This window comes from Suncus etruscus, chromosome 15, assembly GCF_024139225.1.
Source record: "Suncus etruscus isolate mSunEtr1 chromosome 15, mSunEtr1.pri.cur, whole genome shotgun sequence".
NCBI classification, from domain to species: domain Eukaryota; kingdom Metazoa; phylum Chordata; class Mammalia; order Eulipotyphla; family Soricidae; genus Suncus; species Suncus etruscus.
Window position 1 is genome coordinate 22198776 of NC_064862.1, and position 20061 is coordinate 22218836.

The 20061-nt window shown below is 43.6% G+C and overlaps 1 protein-coding gene across 2 annotated transcripts in view; it reads right to left on the reverse strand.

Annotated features, from left to right (window-relative positions):
* Positions 1–20061, reverse strand: part of BICDL1 (BICD family like cargo adaptor 1) — a 114935-nt gene that overhangs the window by 25912 nt on the left and 68962 nt on the right. For both annotated transcript variants that reach the window (XM_049788808.1, XM_049788807.1), the window contains exon 3: positions 2686–2802. In XM_049788808.1, the coding sequence (XP_049644765.1) occupies positions 2686–2802 (117 nt within the window). The remainder of the gene's footprint in view (positions 1–2685; positions 2803–20061) is intronic.

Consider the following 20061-nt stretch of genomic DNA (forward strand, 5'->3'; position numbering starts at 1 on the left):
TGATAGAAAGCAATTTTTCCTCATATTAAACAGGCTGGGGATTTCACCTGTTTAATTTACACTATTAGGAGATACAATATGTGGGTTTTTGTCAGCATTAGAGAGAAAAAAGGGGGAAAACACACACACACACACACCGACTCACACAACACAACAACACAACCCTGGTCAACAACAGTTCATACTAAGACTACCCCTCTGCTGACACACACACACACACACACACACACACACACACACACACACACACACACCCTGGTCAACAACAGTTCATACTAAGACTACCCCTCTGCTCACACACACACACACACACCCTGGTCAACAACAGTTCACACTAAGACTATCCCTCTGCTGAGAAGCTCCAGGAAGCCTTCCAAATTTTCTTCACCAAATTCAGTGCTCTGAGGGACCTCTGGAGTCTTACATTCCCCATACCCACAAATTCCCTGCTGGACCAATGTCCTAACCAGCTTCCTGTGTATGAATATTCACCTGAGGTGGCCGGGCTTCTCTAGGGGCCCTCTCTGTTCTGGTGTGGATTACAAACCAGAATATTCCAGGCGAGATTCTGAAATCAAAGTCTAACTTGTTCTAGGAGGTCCAGACTGTGAAATCCATCTTTCCCTCTGCTTCTTGGCTGTTCTAACTCTTTGCACTGGAATTCTGTTCAAAGGGGACAGATCTTCCCTGGCTGCTAATCAGTCAGACAGAAAGTGAGCCATCTCAGGGAAATGAAGTAGTTGGCATTTGTCCAGAGATCAGGTGTCTGAACAAACAAAGGAATACTGTCGTGAGCCCCAAGGGGAAGAATCAGAGGAGTGAGCCCCTTTTGCCAATGAGCCCACTATTCCCTAGACTGAAGTAACGTAACATGGAAAGAGAATTTCTATTCTATTCCTTTAACTATCTTTACATTTTCCTTACCAAAGATAATTTTTGCTTCCCAAGTCTACTCCCAAGAAATACTATGGTCATATGGTTCTGATTCATAACTCTGGTCCCTTAAAAAATATCTTAAAATTCAGAGCTACATGAAGTAACTCACTGAAAATGGGCAATCGTGTCGCTTGGCTTTTTAAAAAGGAGCCAAGTTTCGGGTGAAGCAAAGAATGAGCAATGAGTTCAGGCCAACTCCCTCAGCCATCTGCACACCTTGACGCTTGTGCCTAAACTGGCACTAAGCATTGCATTCCCAGTACTGACACCGTGTCACCGGGGTCCTGGGGCGGTGAGTAGGGGGAGGAGGAAGAGAGGCGACTTGAAGGAGCCAGATCTTGGCAGAAGAATTGAATGGCAAAGCATGCACACTGATGGTCACAGACAGGCATGCCAACCCCACTGGAGTAAACTACTTACTTCAAGGACCTGCTGCTCAATACCAGAGGAATTCCAAGGGGAAGGAGGAAGAAAGGGAATGAGAGGCAGGAGAAAAGAGAAGATAATGACAGACTTTAGGAGAAACATCTTTGGTAAGTTCTGACTTGGGTGACAGCGAGGTGGGCACATCAGGGCCTGGCACACAATGGGGGTCCACATTCCATCTATCCCTCCCAGATTGACCCTGTCGAAAGCCTGCTGTTCGGAATGGGCACAGCTGCTCTGTGAGCTAGTAATATGATTCTCCCCCTTTTCTCTCCTCCCAGGACTATATTCTCACAGCACTGTCTAGTCAGAGATATTCCCCCCACCCAGCCCCCACCCTGCCCAGGTCTGGTCCCCTCAATGCCATAGGCCCTGAGGACCATGTTCTAGTCTCGCTGTATTCCAAGGATATTACAAAGTACTTCCTACGAACTGACTCTATCAAATACTCCAAAAAAACCCTGTGAGGGGAGGGGTACTTCTATTACTCTCCTTCAAGTGAGAAAACAATAGGAGGCCTGAACTGGACTGAGTGCAATGGAGAAAGGGAGAAGACCCCCTCCCTTCTCATCTTCTACTTCATTCTGAAAAGGATGTTTTCAGAAGGAGCAACTTCTTTTTGTTTGTTTGTGTTTGCTCAGGGCTTACTATTGGCTCTGCATTCAGGAGTCATTCCTAGAGGTCTCAGGGGACTGACCATATGGGGTGCCAGGGATCAAACCCTGGTTGGTGGGGTGCAAGGCAAGAACCTTGCTGGTGGTACTATGGCTCTGGCCCCAGGGATCAAACATAAATGTCTAAGTAAAAATTATGTCATTTATGACTTCAACAATACTCAGCATTAACTTATTTCCTCCTAGCTCTCTTTCTTGTCTCTCTCTCTCTCCTGTCTCTCTTCTTTCTCTGGGGAGACCTCCTAACGGATTCTCAAAAAGCCATACCAGCAGTGCTCAGGGGCTCCAGGGTTGCACTGAGTGATTCTCAGGAGCCATGTGGTGCTGGGGATTGACTGCAGGCAAGACCTATGCTTCAACCCCTGGGATATCTCTCTAGCCCCACAGGGATGCCCCCTGGAAGGTTTGAATTTATTTTCTGTGTTAAGGTCACAGCCAGCAATTGTTCAGGGCTTCCTCCTGGCTCTGCACTCAGGAATTACTCTTGGTGGTAAACTGGTTATCATATAAGATGCTGAGGATCGAGCTTGGTTGGCTGCATGCAAAGCAAATGCCCTACCCGTTGCACTACTGCTCTGGCTCTTCTAGAGAGAATTGAGAGCAGGTTTGGATTTTCTGTGGCCTGGGCCTCCCCCTAGAAAAGACTCACCTCAGCTTGAAGGCTTTCAAGTCGGATGATGTGCTGGTTGGTGGAAGAGTTTTTCTCCCGGAAGTCTTCTCTGAGGGCGTGAACCTGCATGGAGAGCTGCCTCTCAACTTCTGATGCCTGCAAGCAGATAGGACCTTCACTGCTCAGTGTCAGAATTGTCAAGATATTTTGCCTTTCATTTCTCAAGCATCTCTTTGCCACTTTTACTCAACCAAGATCCAGTGGCAGAGATGCTGGTTCCTGCCCTTTTGCTTTTTGGTGCCCTCATACAATAAGCCCCACAACACCTCTGCTAGCATTAATGATGACCTATGACCATTTTGCTGAGACAGGCCTTGGGCACGAATGAGTAAGCTCTCAAATGTGAGGTACCTTGCTATCTCACTGCCCAAAGCAGAGAAGCTTGGTAAGCAAGCTTGAGAGCAAGCATCGGTTAATTCACACAAAAGTAAGGCCAGATACATTTACTATTTTAGAAATTCCTTTATTCTGCCCACCATATTTCTCAGCAGGGCCCAGGAAAACCATCTGGGTCTGTATTTCTCACTCTCACTTTACCAAGGTCACTATGTGAAATTCCCTGACATATACGCCAGAATTTGTTTTTTTTTTTTTTTTTTTTTTTTTTTTTTTTCAGAATTTGTTTTTGATTCTGTTTCTACCATTCACCCCCTCAACAAATTTTTTATGACTTTAAATTTTTTAGGGAGAGCCAGCTAAGGTGTTTATATTCTCACCATTTATTCTTCAGAGCAAACAACAAAAAATCTTATCTTCTCTGAATATCTAAGATAGTATTTTGATTTTTTGCTTTTTGTTTTTGAGCCACACCTGGTGAACACTCAGGGGTTTATTCCTGGCTATGCGCTCAGAAATTGCTCCTGACTTGGGGGGACCATAATGGGATGCTGGGGGATCGAACCAGGGTCTGTCCTGGTCAGCTGTCTGCAAGGCAAATGCTCTACTGTTGTGCTCTCACATCTGCCCTTTGATTATTTTTTTAAAATAACTTTAAAATTATTTTGATTATTCTTTTTAGAACTAACTAACAATTTTTTTTTTTGGCTTTTGGGTCATACCCAGCAATGCTCAGGGTTACTCCTGGCTCTGTGAGCGGAAATTGCCCCTGGCAAATTGCTCCTGACTTGGGGGACCATACGGAATGCTGGGAATCGAACTACCTTTGGTCCTTTCTTGGCTGTGTGCAAGGCAAGTGCTCTACCACTGTGCTATCTCTCCAGGCTCCCATGTTTATTACTTTGATTATACTTTTTTATGATTCAAGTTGCTAGAATACATGCCTTGCATTGTATAGGTACCAAGTTTAATTCCCTACACTCATGGTCTACATAGGACTTTTATTTTTGAGGGGGGCGCATATCCAGGGGGCTCAGGGATCATGTCTGGCAGTGCCAGGGCAGGGGGCGGGTAGTGCCAGGGATCAAACCCAGGTCAGGTTTTCTCAAAGCAAGCACTTTAGCAGATATAATATCTTTCCAGCCCTTAAGAGAGTATTTCAAAAGAATGCTCCATTGGCAAATCATGAACTAAAGTCCTGCTGAGAGGCCAACTCAGGTCCCTGGGAAGAACCGAGGCAGCCCTGGTCCTATCCTCTGGTCCTATTCTGTCAGCATTGTTCTCCCAGGGTGTGACTCAAAAACCACACACAAAAAAAAGCAAAACAAATATAAGAAAGGAGGGAGAGGAGGAGAGGATGGAGGAACTTGACCAACATCTCGGTAAGTAATGACTTCAGAGAGCTGGAGCAATAGTATAGCAGGGAAGGTGTTTGTTTCTCTTGCACATAGCCAACCCAGGTTCTATCCCCGGCATCCTATATGGTTCTCCAAGCACAGCAGGGAACAATTCTTGAGTGCAGAGACAAGAGTGAGCCTTGAACATCTCTAGGTGTGCTCAGTCTCCCATCTCTCCAGAAAAGAGAAATGAGATCAAGATGCTGATTTGTGCTGCCTTACCCCAAATTAGGACTACAATGCTGCCTTCCTTCTGGGGCACCAGGAGTTATTCAGGAGTACTCTGACAGTGCTTAGGGTATCTTGTGCTAAGGTGCTAAGATTGCAACCTGGGTTTCTTTTTTGAGGGGAAGTCACACCCGGTGGTGCTTAGGGATTGCTACTCTTGGCTCTCCGCTCAGAAATCACCCCTGGCAGGTCCTGGGGACCATATGGGATGCTGGGATTCAAACCACCATCTGTTCTGAATCGACTGCGTGCAAGGAAAATGCCCTACCGCTGTGCTATCTCTCTGGACTTGGAACCTGGGTTTCTGCATGCAAAGTGAAACCCAGATATTTTTCTTTTCATTACTAACAGCTTCATTTAAGACTCTTCTTCGAATTTCTTCTAACCAAATTAAAGGCCCAGGGAAAGTCAAAGAAACAGAACAGGGATTGAGATGTTTGCTTTGTGCATGAGCGACCCCAGTTGAACCCCAGCACCACATCTGAGTATAGTGCCAGGAGTTATGCCCTGAGCACTGCCAGATGTGGCCTCAAAAATTAAGGGCCCATAGGAAAATGCCTTCTCATAAATTCTGCAGTTCAACTGCCTATGCTGAATTAAGGTGATGATCAGGGTTCAAAAAGCTCAGGTCTGCAAATCACTGTGACCTTCCTGACCTCACTCTCTAGGATCTTCACCTGCACATCAACCTGAAGAAACCAAACCAGAGCATGGAATTCAGGGCAAGGAGTCCAGCAGGTATGAGGAATGCTTTTGTCTACAATCTCTCAAAGGAATTTTCCTCCAAAGAAAAATCATCTCTTCTGCCTGGGAAGCCTGAGCTGCAATCAGTGTTCCCAGTCCCTTTGTCACCAAGTCCCTTTCCCGTGTCTGCCTCCTCATATGTGTTCTGGGGTGCATTGTTAACAAAGCTTTTGGCCTACGCCTCTCACTAAAATCTTCAACAGCTTAAGGAAGCAGAAACATCACTGGCCTTGTTTTTGCTAGATGGAGAGAGGCTGAGGGGTGTGGCACTCCGAGACTGAGGAGGAATGAAAGCTCTGGCATTTGCCCTCCTGGCTCTGAACTTCCCCAGCACATCATATCCAACCCTAGGCAGATGCCAGCCTTCACCTGTGATGGTCATGGAGAAGACAACTCAAGCAGATGCAGATCCCAATTATTTGCAAGGAGCTAATTACATTTCAGTGTAAAGTTCTATTTTTATGAGATGAAATCACATAGGCCTTTAGAACTGACTGACAGAGTCAGTCTGACTGCTATTTTTGAACATAACTTGTGGATTGATTGTTTTTGGGTCACAGCTGGCAATGCTCAGGGGTTACTGCTGGTGGTATTCAGGGAACCATCTGGGATACCAGAGACTGAACCCAGATTGAGAGTGTGCAAGGCTGACTTGCCTTACTTACTCCAGCCCTTTGGCATATCACTTAAATAATAATCACTTAACTTTGTAAGATTCTAGTTTTGAATACATTTTGGCTAACGTATCAGAATGTCTGCGAAAACAGTGCTGGAGATGTAAAAACTACAGATTTTCTTTGAAGTAACTCATGTAGGAGACTTAGCAAGGGGTCTGTGGGAGATACCATAGGATTATGGCATTTTGCCTTGCATGAAACTGATCCTGGTTCAATTCCCTACATCACATGTGGACCCCTGAGTACCACAATGGGTCACTTCACAGAGCCAGGATTAGGCCCTGAATACTGCAGGATATGACTGAAAACACACAACCCAAAATCAAAACCAGTTCTAGAGCTACCTGGTGGGACTCAAAGGACCAAAGGGGTTGCTGGGATGAAACTCAGATTAGCTGTATTCAGGGCAGGTTCCCTATCAGCTATATAGAAAAATATATGCAGGTGCACAAATTGAAGTGACTTAACCTGTTGGTCTCACTTTCCAAAATTATTGATATATTTTGTCTTTATATATTCACATAATAAGGGCAGAAATGCCTGTTTTTGTATTTACCATTCAGAATTTTGCAGGATTGAGTCAAATCACTAAAGTTCAGAGACATTTGGGGACAACAAAAAAATAATCCAAGAAATCAGTCTTAGGGTCTTTATTTTCTTGTTTTTTAGACCTCAAGTGTGATGCTTGGTGACTATTCCTAGTTCAGTGCTCAGAAGACCATATGGTTTAAGAACTGAACAACAACAACAACGTTAAAAATGAAGGAAAAGGCAGGCTAGAGCTATAGTACAGCAGATAGGGAAACTTCCTTGCACACAGCTGATCGGGGTTTGATCTCCAGCAACCCATATGGTCCTCTGAGTCCCTCGAGGGAGTGATTCCTGAGCGTCATTGGATATGGCCCCAAAATGAAACAAAAAAAGAAGAAGAAGAAGAAGAAGAAGAAGAAGAAGAAGAAGAAGAAGAAGAAGAAGAAGAAGAAGAAGAAGAAGAAGAAGAAGAAGAAGAAGAAGAAGAAGAAGAAGAAGAAGAAGAAGAAGAAGAAGAAGAAGAAGAAGAAGAAGAAGAAGAAGAAGAAGAAGAAGAAGAAGAAGAAGAAGAAGAAGAAGAAGAAGAAGGGGGGCAATAGAAAAACAGGCCTATTCTAATCTCTTTCCATGACAAGACATAAATAGATCTACCAGAGTCTGGAAATTACATTTATACTCAAATTTCAATTGGTAGGGGCTGGAGTGATAGCACAGTGGGTAAGGCATTTGCCTTGCATGCAGCCAGCTTGGGTTCAATCTCCCGCATCCCATATGATCCCAGGAGCCTGCCAAGAGTGATTTCTAAGAACAGTGCCAGGAGGAGCCCCTTAGTGATTCCAGGTGTGACCCCAAAACAAACAAAACAAAACAAATTCTCCAAATTTATTAACTAGTCCTGGATTCTGAACATTTAAAATGTTCTGATTCTTTGCTTTTATAAACATCACTACAAAAAACATCCTAGCCATGATGTTGAGTCTAACGGCATCTTCAAGGAGGAAATGCCAAATACCACTTGTCCACACTGAGAAGCTTCTGAAATTCAAAGGAAACAGTGATAGGGTAAAAAGGTCACCCATGAAATGGCAGAAACTATTCACACAACACCCATCAGATAGGGGCTAATATCTAAGATATACTGATAGAATTTCACAAGAAAAAACGATATAACCCTATCAGAAAATGGAGAGAAGAAATGAACAGACATTTCCTCAAAGAAGATATATAGATGGCCAATGGCACATGAAAAAATGCTCCACATCTCTAATCATCAGGGAAATACAAATCAAAAGAACAATGAGGTACCATCTCATGCCATAGAGTCTGGCACACATCACAAAGAACTAGAACAACCATTGCTGGCATCGGTGTGGGGAGAAAGAAACTCACTCACTGCTGGTGGGAATGCCATCTAGTCCAGCCTTTCTGAAAAACAACATGGATATTCCTTGAAAAAACTTAACATTGAGCTCAGAAATACCACTCTTAGGGATATACCCTAGAACCACACACACACACACACACACACACACACACACACACACACAAAACCACAATACAATAATGCCCTCTGCACTCCTATGTTTATTTACAATAGCCAGAACCTGGAAACAACCCAGTTGTCCAACAGAGAAGTGGCAAAAGAAACTGTGGTAGCTCTCTCTATACAACAGAATGCTACTTAGCTGTTAAATAAAAATGAAGTCACAAAATTTGCTTACACATGGACTGATATAGAGACTACTATGTTGAGTAAAATAAGTCCGAGAGAGAGAGACAGAGATAAGAGACAGAGACAGAGAGACAGAGACACAAAATAGTCTCACTCATATGTGAGATTTAAGAAAAATAAAGGATAGTATAATAATAATACCAGAGACAGTAGAGATGAGGGCCAGAAGGACCAGCCCATGATATGAAGCTTATCACAAAGAGTGGTAAATATAGTTAGAGAAATGACTATGCTAAATAACAGCTACTATGACAACAGTAGAGAGAGAAATACAATGCCTGTCTGGATGGGGATGAGGGGATGAGGGAAGAGGACAATGGGGGACAAAGGTGGCGGAAAAGTTGCATTGGTTGGGGGTGTGTGTGAACATGTTATGGCTGAAACTTAATGGCAAACATGCTTGTAACCATGGTGCTTAAATAAAAAATATATATTAAAAAAATCTTAGCTTACCCATCTTTGTGCATCTGAGAGGATATACTATAAGTGAATACATTCCTATAAATGAAACAGTTCATTGGAAGGGTATGTGTATTCATTTTTATCTTTTTTGGGGGTTTGGGGAAGAATACCTGGTAGTGTGCAGGGGCTAATCCTGGCTCTGTGCTCAAGACTGATCTCTGGCAGTGCTCAGGGAACCACATGTGCTCCTGGGATTTGAACCAGGGTCAAGACCCCACAGCTATATGGCCAAGACAATTGCCTACCCTCCGGCACCATCATCTTTGACCCACATGCATTCCCATTGAAATAGGGTATGGTCAAACTGTCCCCAACCAGACTGCAGTTCCTTTATATCACTAATGGTCATACACAGATACTTCCCTGAACATACCCTCGCATTACTGAAAGGCTTCTTCCTTCCTGCCTTCCTTCTCTTCCTTCCTTCCTTCTTCCTTCCTTCCTTCCTTCCTTCCTTCCTTCCTTCCTTCCTTCATTCCCATCCTTCCTTCCCTCCCTCCTTTCCGTCCTTCCTTCCTTCCTCCCTTCCCTCCTTCCTTCGCTTCTTCCCTTCCTGCCCTGTCTTTCCTGTCTCTTCCTTTCCTTCCCTTTCTTCCTTTCCTTCCCTTTCTTTCCTTTCCTTCCCTTCCTTCCTTCCTTCCTTCCTCTCCTTCCGTTCCTTCCTTCCTTCCTTCTTCCTTCCTTCCTTCCTTCTTCCTTCCTGTTTTGGGCCACACACCAATACACCGGTGACACTCAGGGGGGGGTTACTCCTGGCTATGTTTCAGAAATCACTCCTGGCTTGGGGGACCATATGGGACAGCGGGTGTCGAACGAGGTTCTGTCCTGGATCAGCTGAGTGCCCCTACTGTTGTGTTATCATTCTGGCCTCCGAATATTTATTTCTAATATTCCCCAAGTCTCTCTTACTTTCATTGACTAAAGAAAATGAGGCATTTGAAAACAAACCAAGTTCCATTGAAGAATGGTGAAAGCTTAGCAATGACCAAGTATTGAGATGATCTGAAGTGAACTCCTTCCCTGGTCTCAAAGCCCAAGTCATTATTAATTAACCCTCTAGTTGGCAAAGCAAACTGACAGTGTGTTCTTTCTCCCTGATGCACCTTCTTTGATTGGGAATCAGCTAGGGCATTCTACCCACTGAGCAGACTTGCCTGGATTCCTTTTTAAACTGACATTAAAATGTATAGGCCTTTCCCTAAGCTGGAACATTTTACATTAAATATGTTGTTAAAACTGACCAAAGCAGGCTGGTCCGAGTGCAGTGGTGTTTACAATTATTGATCACAGCCAGTTACAGATTTCTTTGTTCTTCTCCACTCCCACTGCTTCACTTGACTAGCCTAAAAAGGGGGGGGGCAGAGAGATAGCATGGAGGTAGTGTGTTTGCCTTGCATGCAGAAGGACGGTGGGTTCGAATCCCGGCATCCCATATGGTCCCCCGAGCCCTGCCAGGAGCGATTTCTGAGCATAGAGCTAGGAGTAACCCTTTGAGCATGTGACCCAAAAACCAATATAAATAAATAAATAATAATAAATAAATAAATATAAATAAATAAATAAATAAAACTGACCAAAGCAGAAGTTTTAAATATCTATTTTCTGGGGCCAGAGAGATAGCAGATAGCCAGAGATAGAGATAGGGCATTTGTCTTGCATGCAGCTGACCCAGGATGGACCCGGTTTGATTCCCGGCATCCTATATGGTTCCCCTAGCCTGCCAGGGGTGATTTCTGGGCACAGAGCCAGGAGTAACTCCTTAGCGACTCTGGGTGTGGCCCCAAACCAAAAATAAATAAAAATTTCTTTTTTTTTTTCTGAGGGGGTCACACCCAGCAGCATTCAGGGGTTACTCCTGGCTCTACATTCAGAAATTGCTCCTGCCAGGCTTGGGGGACTATATGGGATGCCGGGATTTGAACCATTGTCCTTCTGCATGCAAAGCAAATGCCCTACCTCCATGCTATCTCTCCGACCCCCAAAATAAATATTTCTTTTCTTTTCTTTTGGTTTTTGGGTCACACCCGATGGTACTCAGAGGTTATTCCTGGCTCTGCCTCAAAAATCGCTCCTGGCAGGCATGGGGGACCATATGGGATGCTGGGATTTGAATCGCTGTTGGTCCTAGATTGGCTGCTTGCAAGACATATGACCTACCACTGTGCTATCTCTCCAGCCCCCAATATTTATTTTTTTTATTAAATGAAGAAAACATATTAATTACACACAGAATTCTTTTTTTTTTTTTTTTTTTGGTTTTTGGGCCACACCCGTTTGATGCTCAGGGGCTACTTCTGGCTATGTGCTCATAAATCGCTCCTGGCTTGGGGGGACCATATGGGACACTGGGGGATCGAACCGCAGTCCATCCTATGCTAGCACTTGCAAGGCAGACACCTTACCTCTAGCGCTACCTTCCAGGCCCCACAGAATTCTTATTTGCCAAAAGAGGACAAATGAATTTACAACTTATAGCTTGAAAGGGGAAGGAGTGATAGTACAGCAGGAAAGGGCTTTTAAGTCTTGTGTATGGCTGACCCTCCTACACTCACCACCGGTTTGATTCGTTGGCATCCCATAGGGCCTCCTGAGATCCACCAGGATTGATTCCTGAGCTCAGAGCCAGGAGTAACCCCTGAGCAATGCCAGGTGTGGTCCCAAAGCAAAACAAAACAAATTATAGTTGGAAAGAGCTACAAGTTATTTATGTGGTTTGGGGCCATACCTCAGGACCTACTCCTGGATCCGGTAAGTGCCTTAACCCCTGCCTTAACCTCTCGCCAGCCCCAAGATCTACTCTTTTGATTCTTTATCTGACTGACTGAGAATTTGCCATAAGAGAGAAATTCTCCATCTTTCTTTTTTGTTTTGATGTTATTGTTTATGGGTCACACCTGGTGACGCTCAGGGTTTACTCCTGGCAATATGCTCAGAAATCACTCCTGGCTTGGGGGATCAGATGGGATGCTGGGGGAACAAACTGCGGTTTGTCCTAGGTTAGCACGTGCAAGGCAAACACCCTACCAATGTACCACCGCTCCAGACCAGAAATTCTCCATCTTTTTCTGCCAGGTCAGAATGGATAAGATATCTGTAAGAAACATCCTGGGGTGACAGTGAGAATGACAATAGGATAACACTTCTAGTGATGGTTCACATGTCAAGTATCTGTTAAGAGCCCTTACTCTGTTCTAAGCATTTCCCACTGACTTCCCCATTAAATTGTGACAATAAAGTGAAGAAGTGAGTCATCTGACTTTTCCCATTTACAGAAAGGTTCAGTTACTTCCCAAGGTCAGTCCTATGCTGGGTAAGTAGCAGGAGCTGAAATTCTAACCTAGACCTAGTAACTTTCTACATGTATTTTCTCAGTCTCAACATGCTGTACCCTTTCACAAAGGTTTATTAACAAAAACATAACATGCTTATATAATGTTAAAAAACCATATTACATTGTATTAGAGCAAGCAACAATAAGTTTCCTGGAATTTTATTTTTTATTATTATTATTTTTTTTTGTTTTTGGGCCACACCCGTTTGACGCTCAGGGGCTACTCCTGGCTATGCGCTCAGAAGTCACTCCTGGCTTGGGGGACCATATGGGACGCTGGGGAATTGAACCGCGGTCCATCCTAGGCTAGCGCTGGCAAGGCTCTAGCGCCACCATGCCGACCCCAAGTTTCCTGGAATTTTTAAGGCTGACAGAAAAATGCAGTTGCGGGGCCAGAGCAATAATACAGTGGGTAATACAGGATTTGCCTTGCACCTGGTAACACAGGTTTGATTCCCCAACATCCCATAAGGTTTCTCAAGCACAGAAAGGAGTAATTCCTGAGAGCAGAGATAGGAGCAACCCACAAGCACTGCCAAGTGTAGTTACCCCTACTTTCCCTGCTCTACGCTCAAAAAGAAAAGGCAGTTGAGAAATTATAAGAATCAAGCCATGTAAGGCTGGAGTGGTAGCACAGCGGTAGGGTGCTTGCCTTGCATGTGGCAGACCCAGGATGGACCCAAGTTCAATTACTGGCATTCCATATATCCCCCAAGCCAGGAGCAACTTCAGAGCGTAAAGCCAGGAGTACTGAGGGTTTGGCCCCCAAACAAACAAACAAACAAACAAAAAGAATCAAGCCATGTATGATGAGAATAAAAGAGTAATGTTTTCCTAAGAACTAGAGCAAATGCACAGACTCCACAGTAAAGTTCAAATGATGACAAAGCATTATATGAAGTCTTGATGGCCAGAGTAAATATAGGTACTAGAGATCTCCAGAATTGTGAGTTAAGAGGGGCCAGAGCGGTGACGCAAGCTGTAGGCATTTGCCTTGCACACGCTAACCTAGGATGGACCGTGGTTAGATTCCCTGGCATCCCATATGGTCCCCTGAGCCAGGAGCAATTTCTGAGTTTATAGCCAGGAATAACCCCTGAGCATCACCAGATGTGGCCCAAAAACAAAACAAAACAAACAAACAAACAAAACAAATTGTGAGGAAGACAGAAAGACAGAGCTAGGTCAGATTAGGACAAAGTAATGAAAATGATTCCAACTCCACTATCAGAGATGAGGACACCAATACCCAGAAGAGACAGATCCCCTAATGAGGGAGAGGTAAACCAATTTAGGGAGAATAGCTGGAAGGATGGAAGAGCAAACCCTGGATGCAGGGAATTGGAATGTTAACAGCAATGCTAATTAGCAGAAAAAGTTAAGAGAAGAAACACCAAAATAAAACCAGAGATATAAATTGCAGGCTGATGTCTGCAAATCTGCAAATACTGGATGAACGTTTTCCTCTTCCTGGTCTCACCTTGGGCTGCAACTAGCTTGAAGTACATTTGATTATTTATTTCCGGGTTTTTTCTGCTAGACTTCGAACTCTAATATCCAGGTTATTATACAGCAAATCACTGGTGCTTGACATATTTGGAGAATGAAGCCAGCTGTGCTTTCTTGATAAAAAAGTAAGTTCTTTTAAGTTCTAGTTTCTTTCTTTTCTTTTCTTTTCTTTTCTTTTCTTTTCTTTTCTTTTCTTTTCTTTTCTTTTCTTTCTTTGTTTGTTTTTTTTTTTTTTTTGTTCTTTGTTTTTGTGTTACTTCTGGCTCTGTGCTCTGACATCACTCTTGGCAGGCTCAGGGGAAGCACATGGGATGTCAGAGATTGAACCTGGTTGGTAAACTGCCCTCCCCACTGTGCTATTGCTCTGCTCTGGCACCATGGTTTCATTTTCTGATACAGATGAGCCTCTCTAGACTTGGCAAAGCACTACCTGACTGTAGCATATGAAAAAGTTTCCATAAGATGATTCTTGGAATTGTATATAAAAGTGTTTCCTTAGGATTGTTCTGTGACTTTTGCCCCACCTAACCCTTCCAGGTGGGGCGCTGTGGAGTTGGGAATAAATAGCTTGAGGGACAGGAGTGGGGGGTCCTTCTGTGAAAAGCTGCTGGCTGCAGGAGGATTCTTTGGCTCTCCTTGCCCGATCTTTTAAACCCTATCGTTCTTGTCTGTGTGGATTATTATTTGCTGCGGATAAATATTACCAAGGTCTTCCCCCGAAAGGGGACAAGGGGATGGGAAGTAATTTCTCATTCTGGGGACTGTTCTTGGATTCACAAATACCCAGCAAAGTTAACAGCGAAGAAACCTTGCACCTGACTACCAAAGCAGCAGAAGTACAGAAACAAACGCCTGAGAAGTCTCTCAAGAGAAACATTTGCAGCCTTAACGAAATGGAAGCTTAATGTTACACAATTCAAGCGTTTTAGTTTATCAGAGTGGCCAATGAGGACCTATTTTCTGAACAATTCAAGGCTTTGAATATGCCCCCTCTCATGGAATCCTCCCTTCAATGCCTGTTGAGTTCCTGTGCTAGGTAATTGGTGACAATGGTATGGCCGATGAACTCCCTCGTGGATGCTACCTTATTTCAGAGAGATAATGGAGGCAGATGGAACTCACTCTCTATTCAAGATTCACAGCTATTTTTGGGTTGTGGCTTTTGGGCCACACTTGGCAGTGTTCAGGGCTTACTCTTCTTGGCTTGAACGCTCAAGTTCATTCCTGATGGTGCTCAGGGGACCATATGGAGTACCAGGGATTGAATCCAGGTTGGCTGAATGCAAGGCAAGGGACTTAACTACCACTGTCTTAGCTCTTCATCCACAAGACACACTCTATAAACCGTTAAAATTTGTGAGAAAGAAAAAACCCAGGACAGTTATGTTGCAACCCACAAATAGAGCAGGGCAGACTCTCTCTCTCTCTTTCTCTTTCTCTCTCTCACTCACTCTCAGACTCTCTCTCTCTCTTTCTCTCTCTCTCTTTCTCTCTCTCACTCACTCTCAGACTCTCTCTCTCTCTCTCTCTCTCTCTCTCTCTCTCTCTCTCTCTCTCTCTCTCTCTCTCACAGACTCTCTCCCCGCCCCCCCTCTTAAGGCACTTTGGTTTGCAATACTGTGAAAAACTTTTTTCTTTTTGTTTGTTTTTTTGTTTTTGGGCCACACCCGGTGGTGCTCAGGGGTTACTCCTATCTGTCTGCTCAGAAATAGCTCCTGGCAGGCACGGGGGACCATATGGGACACCGAGATTCGAACCAACCACCTTTGGTCCTGGATCGGCTGCTTGCAAGGCAAACACTGCTGTGCTATCTCTCTGGGCCCTGAAAAACTTTTGATTCACTCAATATTATTATAATTTTCACATTACACAATTTGAAGCTGGAAAGAGACATTTGCAACCCCAGATCAGTTCTGGCACTATATATAGTCCCCTAAACACTGCCATGAGTCACCCTTGAGCAGAGCCAGGAGTTAAGTTCTGAACATAGTTGGGTGTGGTCCCCAAAACAAATCAAATAAAAACAATCAATAATAAGTGACATATTTTTGTGTTAATTCAAAAGTTTGATAGTTTTTAAATGTTACAACTTGGAATATTTGCATTTTATGCTTTGAATTAAGAATAGAGAATGGGGGGGCCGGAGAGATAGCATGGAGGTAAGGCGTTTGCCTTTCATGCAGAAGGTCATCAGTTCGAATCCTGGCATCCCATATGGTCCCCCATGCCTGCCAGGAGCAATTTCTGAGCATGGAGCCAGGAGTAACCCCTGAGCACTGCTGGGTGTGACCCAAAAACCACCAAAAAAAAAAAAAAAAGAATAGAGAATGGGGGGCCAGTGAGGTGGCGCTAGAGGTAAGGTGTCTGCCTTGCAAGTGCTAGCCAAGGAAGGACCGAGGTTCGTTCCCCCAGTGTCCCATATGGTCCCCCCAAGCCAGGGTCAATTTCTGAGCGCTTAGCCAGGAGTAACCCCTGAGCAGCAAACAGGTACGGCCGAAAAACCAAAAAAAAAAAGAATAGAGAATGGTGGGGCCAGAGAGATGGCATGGAGGTAAGGCATTTGCCTTGCATGCAGAAGGACAGTGTTTCAAATCCCGGCATCCCATATGGTCCCCCGAGCCTACCAGGAGCGATTTCTGAGCGTAGAGCCCAGATTAACCCCTGAGCGCTGCTGGGTGTGACCCTCCCCCCCCAAAAAAAAAAAAAAAAAAAAGAATAGAGAATGGAATAAAACTCAGTTTTTAAATAGGAAAACTGTTTTCCAAACTTCAAATCTAAAAAAATGTCTCTGTTCTCTACTAGTTATGATAATGTTAGCATTAGGCAAATGCAACTTTTGTGCCTTCATTTTGATACATATGACAATATATGGGGCTAGAGCAATAGCACAGCAGGTAGGGCATGTGCCTCACACACGGCAAACCCAGTTTCAATCCCTGGCATCCCATATGGTCCTCTGTGCCTGCCAAGAGTGATTTCTGAGTGCAGAGCCAGGAGCAACCCCTGAGCCACCAGGTGTGGTCCCCCCCAATTCAACCTATATCTGTTATTATGCTAATATACATATATTGAATTTATATAAGTGCCTGATAAACACTAAGTACTTTATGTTCTTGCTTTTACTATTTGTTGTTATTCTTTGGGGGGTGCTTTGGGCCACACCTGGATTACTCCTGGCTTTGTGTTCAGAAATCGCTCCTGGCTCGGGGTTCCATATGGGATACTGGGGATAGAATGTAGGTTCGGCCTGTGTCAGCCGTGTGCAAGGCAAATGCCTATTGCTGTGCTAGTGCTCCGGTCCCTATTCTTTTATTTTTTTTAATAGACTAGTGCCTATATAATCCTCAATCTTGTTTGAAGATAAACCCTAACTACAGATTGGGTGTTCAAGCCATTAGCACAAAAAAGTGGAATACAGTTGGAATAAAAGGTCTAAGAAAATATGGCAAAAAAATATTGATAGATGATGGAGTGAATGACAATCCTGAGGCAGAACAGTGGAGAACTCAGACATTCCATTCCATCCATAGTAGTATGGTAATAATAGAGAGATGATGCAAAGGTTTAAAAGTGGATAGAGCTAAGCTAAAAGGATTATTATCTGGCTAAATTGAGCTAAACAGTTCTCAAGAACCTGTCCATCTCGAAACACTTTTCCCTGATTTGTAATCTTCCTAAAATGTGCAATTTTTATTCTTTCAAGAGAAGATTGCATAGGGTTACTTGAAAGAGAAATGAGAACTTTCTCAAAATAAACAAGAAGAAAGAAGAAAAGGAGATCCTCTGAGTTATATTCTACTTAAGAAAATCGAATTAAAAAAAAAAAAAGAAAATCAAATTTAGGATAATGAGGGGCTAGAATAAAGACACAGGTGTCCATCACTTGATGACAGATGATGCCACAGAGACATACTTAGGTTTCCCTCAGAAAATAATAGTCAAGTCTAAGCCTAAAAAGGAAAATTCTAGTAGTTTTAATTGTTCCCTTATGCCCCACTGCATATATCTCACCAGGAAACTTTTCTAGACCTCAAAAGATTAGAAAGTTCATATTAAATTCATTTCTTTTTATTTTGGGGCACACCAAGTGATGCTCAGGCATTCTTCCTGGCTGTGCACTCAATTACATTCCTGCCAAGGCTAGGGGACAATATGGAATGCCGGGTATTGAACTAAGGGTTGGCTGTGTGCAAGGCTAATGCCCTAACCTCTGTTCTATGACCTGCTCCATTCAAATATTTCCCAAATTGGTAACCACATATTTTTTCCCACCAACTATGAAAACAAAACCATTACTGAAGCCTCATTCCCCCCCTCCCCCATTCTTCCTAGGTAACTTGACCTTACCTGCAAGACCCTGCCCATTTCCTGGGAGGGGTCTTGGAAAGGGTAGATAAGACTTTGTCCAGAGGGTATTAGGCTTTTTGGTCTTTTGCCAGCATGGAGGTCAAAGGGAAGATGGCTGAAAGAAGTTAAGATGCAGGGCTAGCAAAGAATGGCTGAATGCTTAAAAGGTTATGATATAGGCCACACATATGGTGGATACGGCATGAATAAAGTTAATGCTTCCTGAAGCCTGCCTGTGAGTGAGTTCAATACCCATCGCTTTCCTGGACCCCAGACCCGCCGGTTGATGGGGGATGAAGCCACGTGGCCATGGCCTAAGAATAAAAGCCTCCATCCTTCTCCATCCAGCAACGATCGCTAATTATTTAATTCTACACATTACTAAATTAGATATTCACTACCCCCTATTAACACGATCATCTCTATATGATTTCGTGTATGGTAGTACCTTTTTTGGAATGTCTTGTCATCAAATTTCGTTTGTTTTTTGGGTCACACCTGGTGGTACTCAGGGGTTACTCTTGGCTCTGCACTCAGAAATCACCCCTAACAGGCTCGGGGGACCATATGGGATGCCGGAATCGAACCACCATCTCCTAGGTTGGCCAAGTACAGTGGTCGGCAACCTTTTTTTTCAACTGAGCCAAATCTCGCCAAAACCATGATTGAAATTTATTTTGAGAGCCACATTTTTTGTTTGTTTGTTTTTGGGTTTTTCTTTTTTGTTTTTGTTTTGGCAGCATCAGGGGTTACCCCTGGCTCTATGCTCAGAAATAGCTCCTGGCAGGCTCAGGGGACCATATGGGATGCTGGGATTCGAACCACCGACCTTCTGCATGAGAGGCAAACACCTTACCTCCATGCTATCTCTCCGGCCCCGAGAGCCACATTTTTAAAACCGAAAATACATAGGATGGTACACTGTTTTTAGTTTCAATAAGGCTTTGGGTTTTTTTTTTTCCAATTTATTTTTATTTTTATTTTTAATTATGAGAACAAAGATGCAAAGAAAGAGAACAAGGTAAAGTTACAGTGGAAGGATAATCACCTATACACAGAATCCTCAGAAGAAGTTCCCTTGCTGATATCTTAACTTTGGACTTTCAGCCAAAGAACATTAAGATAAATAAAACAGGGCCCGGAGAGATAGCACAGCGGTGTTTGCCTTGCAAGCAGCCGATCCAGGACCAAAGGTGGTTGGTTCGAATCCCGGTGTCCCATATGGTCCCCCATGCCTGCCAAAAGCGATTTCTGAGCAGACAGCCAGGAGTAACCCCTGAGCACCGCCAGGTGTGACCCAAAAACCAAAGAAAAAAAAAAAAAAAAAAAGATAAATAAAACAGAACCCATGTACAATTACTTTGTCCCTCAAGTCCCCAGATTGTAATACATTATAATATTTCTTAGCAGCACACAAAGCAATCTAAAGCCATAAAACTTATATAACTCCTTAAACATTAAAGGCATAGTATTTTTTATTACATTTCCATGCACATGCAGATTAGTTTAAGTTAACTTAAAAGTTTAAGTGGGTTGTTTTTCTTAAGGATCAGAGTCAAAGGAGCACAGTAAAAACGGTGTTAGAGTGGCAATTACTGTTTGCATAGGCCCACCAAAATATGAGGGACATGGAAAGGAAAAACCTTGGCCTAAATGCAAGGAGACCCTACCCCTGAAGTTTCCTGGCATAAGACCAATTCTAGGCTCCAGGCAAGCTAGTTTGTCCAATCCAAGACATTGTCTGTAGTGCCAACACACTTTTATTTTTCACTCAGTCTCTGTTGTTGGTATCATGTTTCTGTATTAAAGATCCTGGAATCTGCATATCCTATATTGAAGTCAGGATGTGGAGCGTCCTCTAGTTTCACCTCACAAAGGGCAATGCAGAGAGCACTGTCATGTAAGCAGGTCGTTGTTGTTAAGTCTTCTCAGTGTTAAGGGAAGTCTCTTTTGAGCAGGTCAAAGTCAGAGCAGTGGTAGGGTCTTCCCTGGTAAAGGATTGCTTACAGGTGATGTTATAGACAAACTTGGGTGCTTCGTGGATGGCTTCCCTGGTTCAGG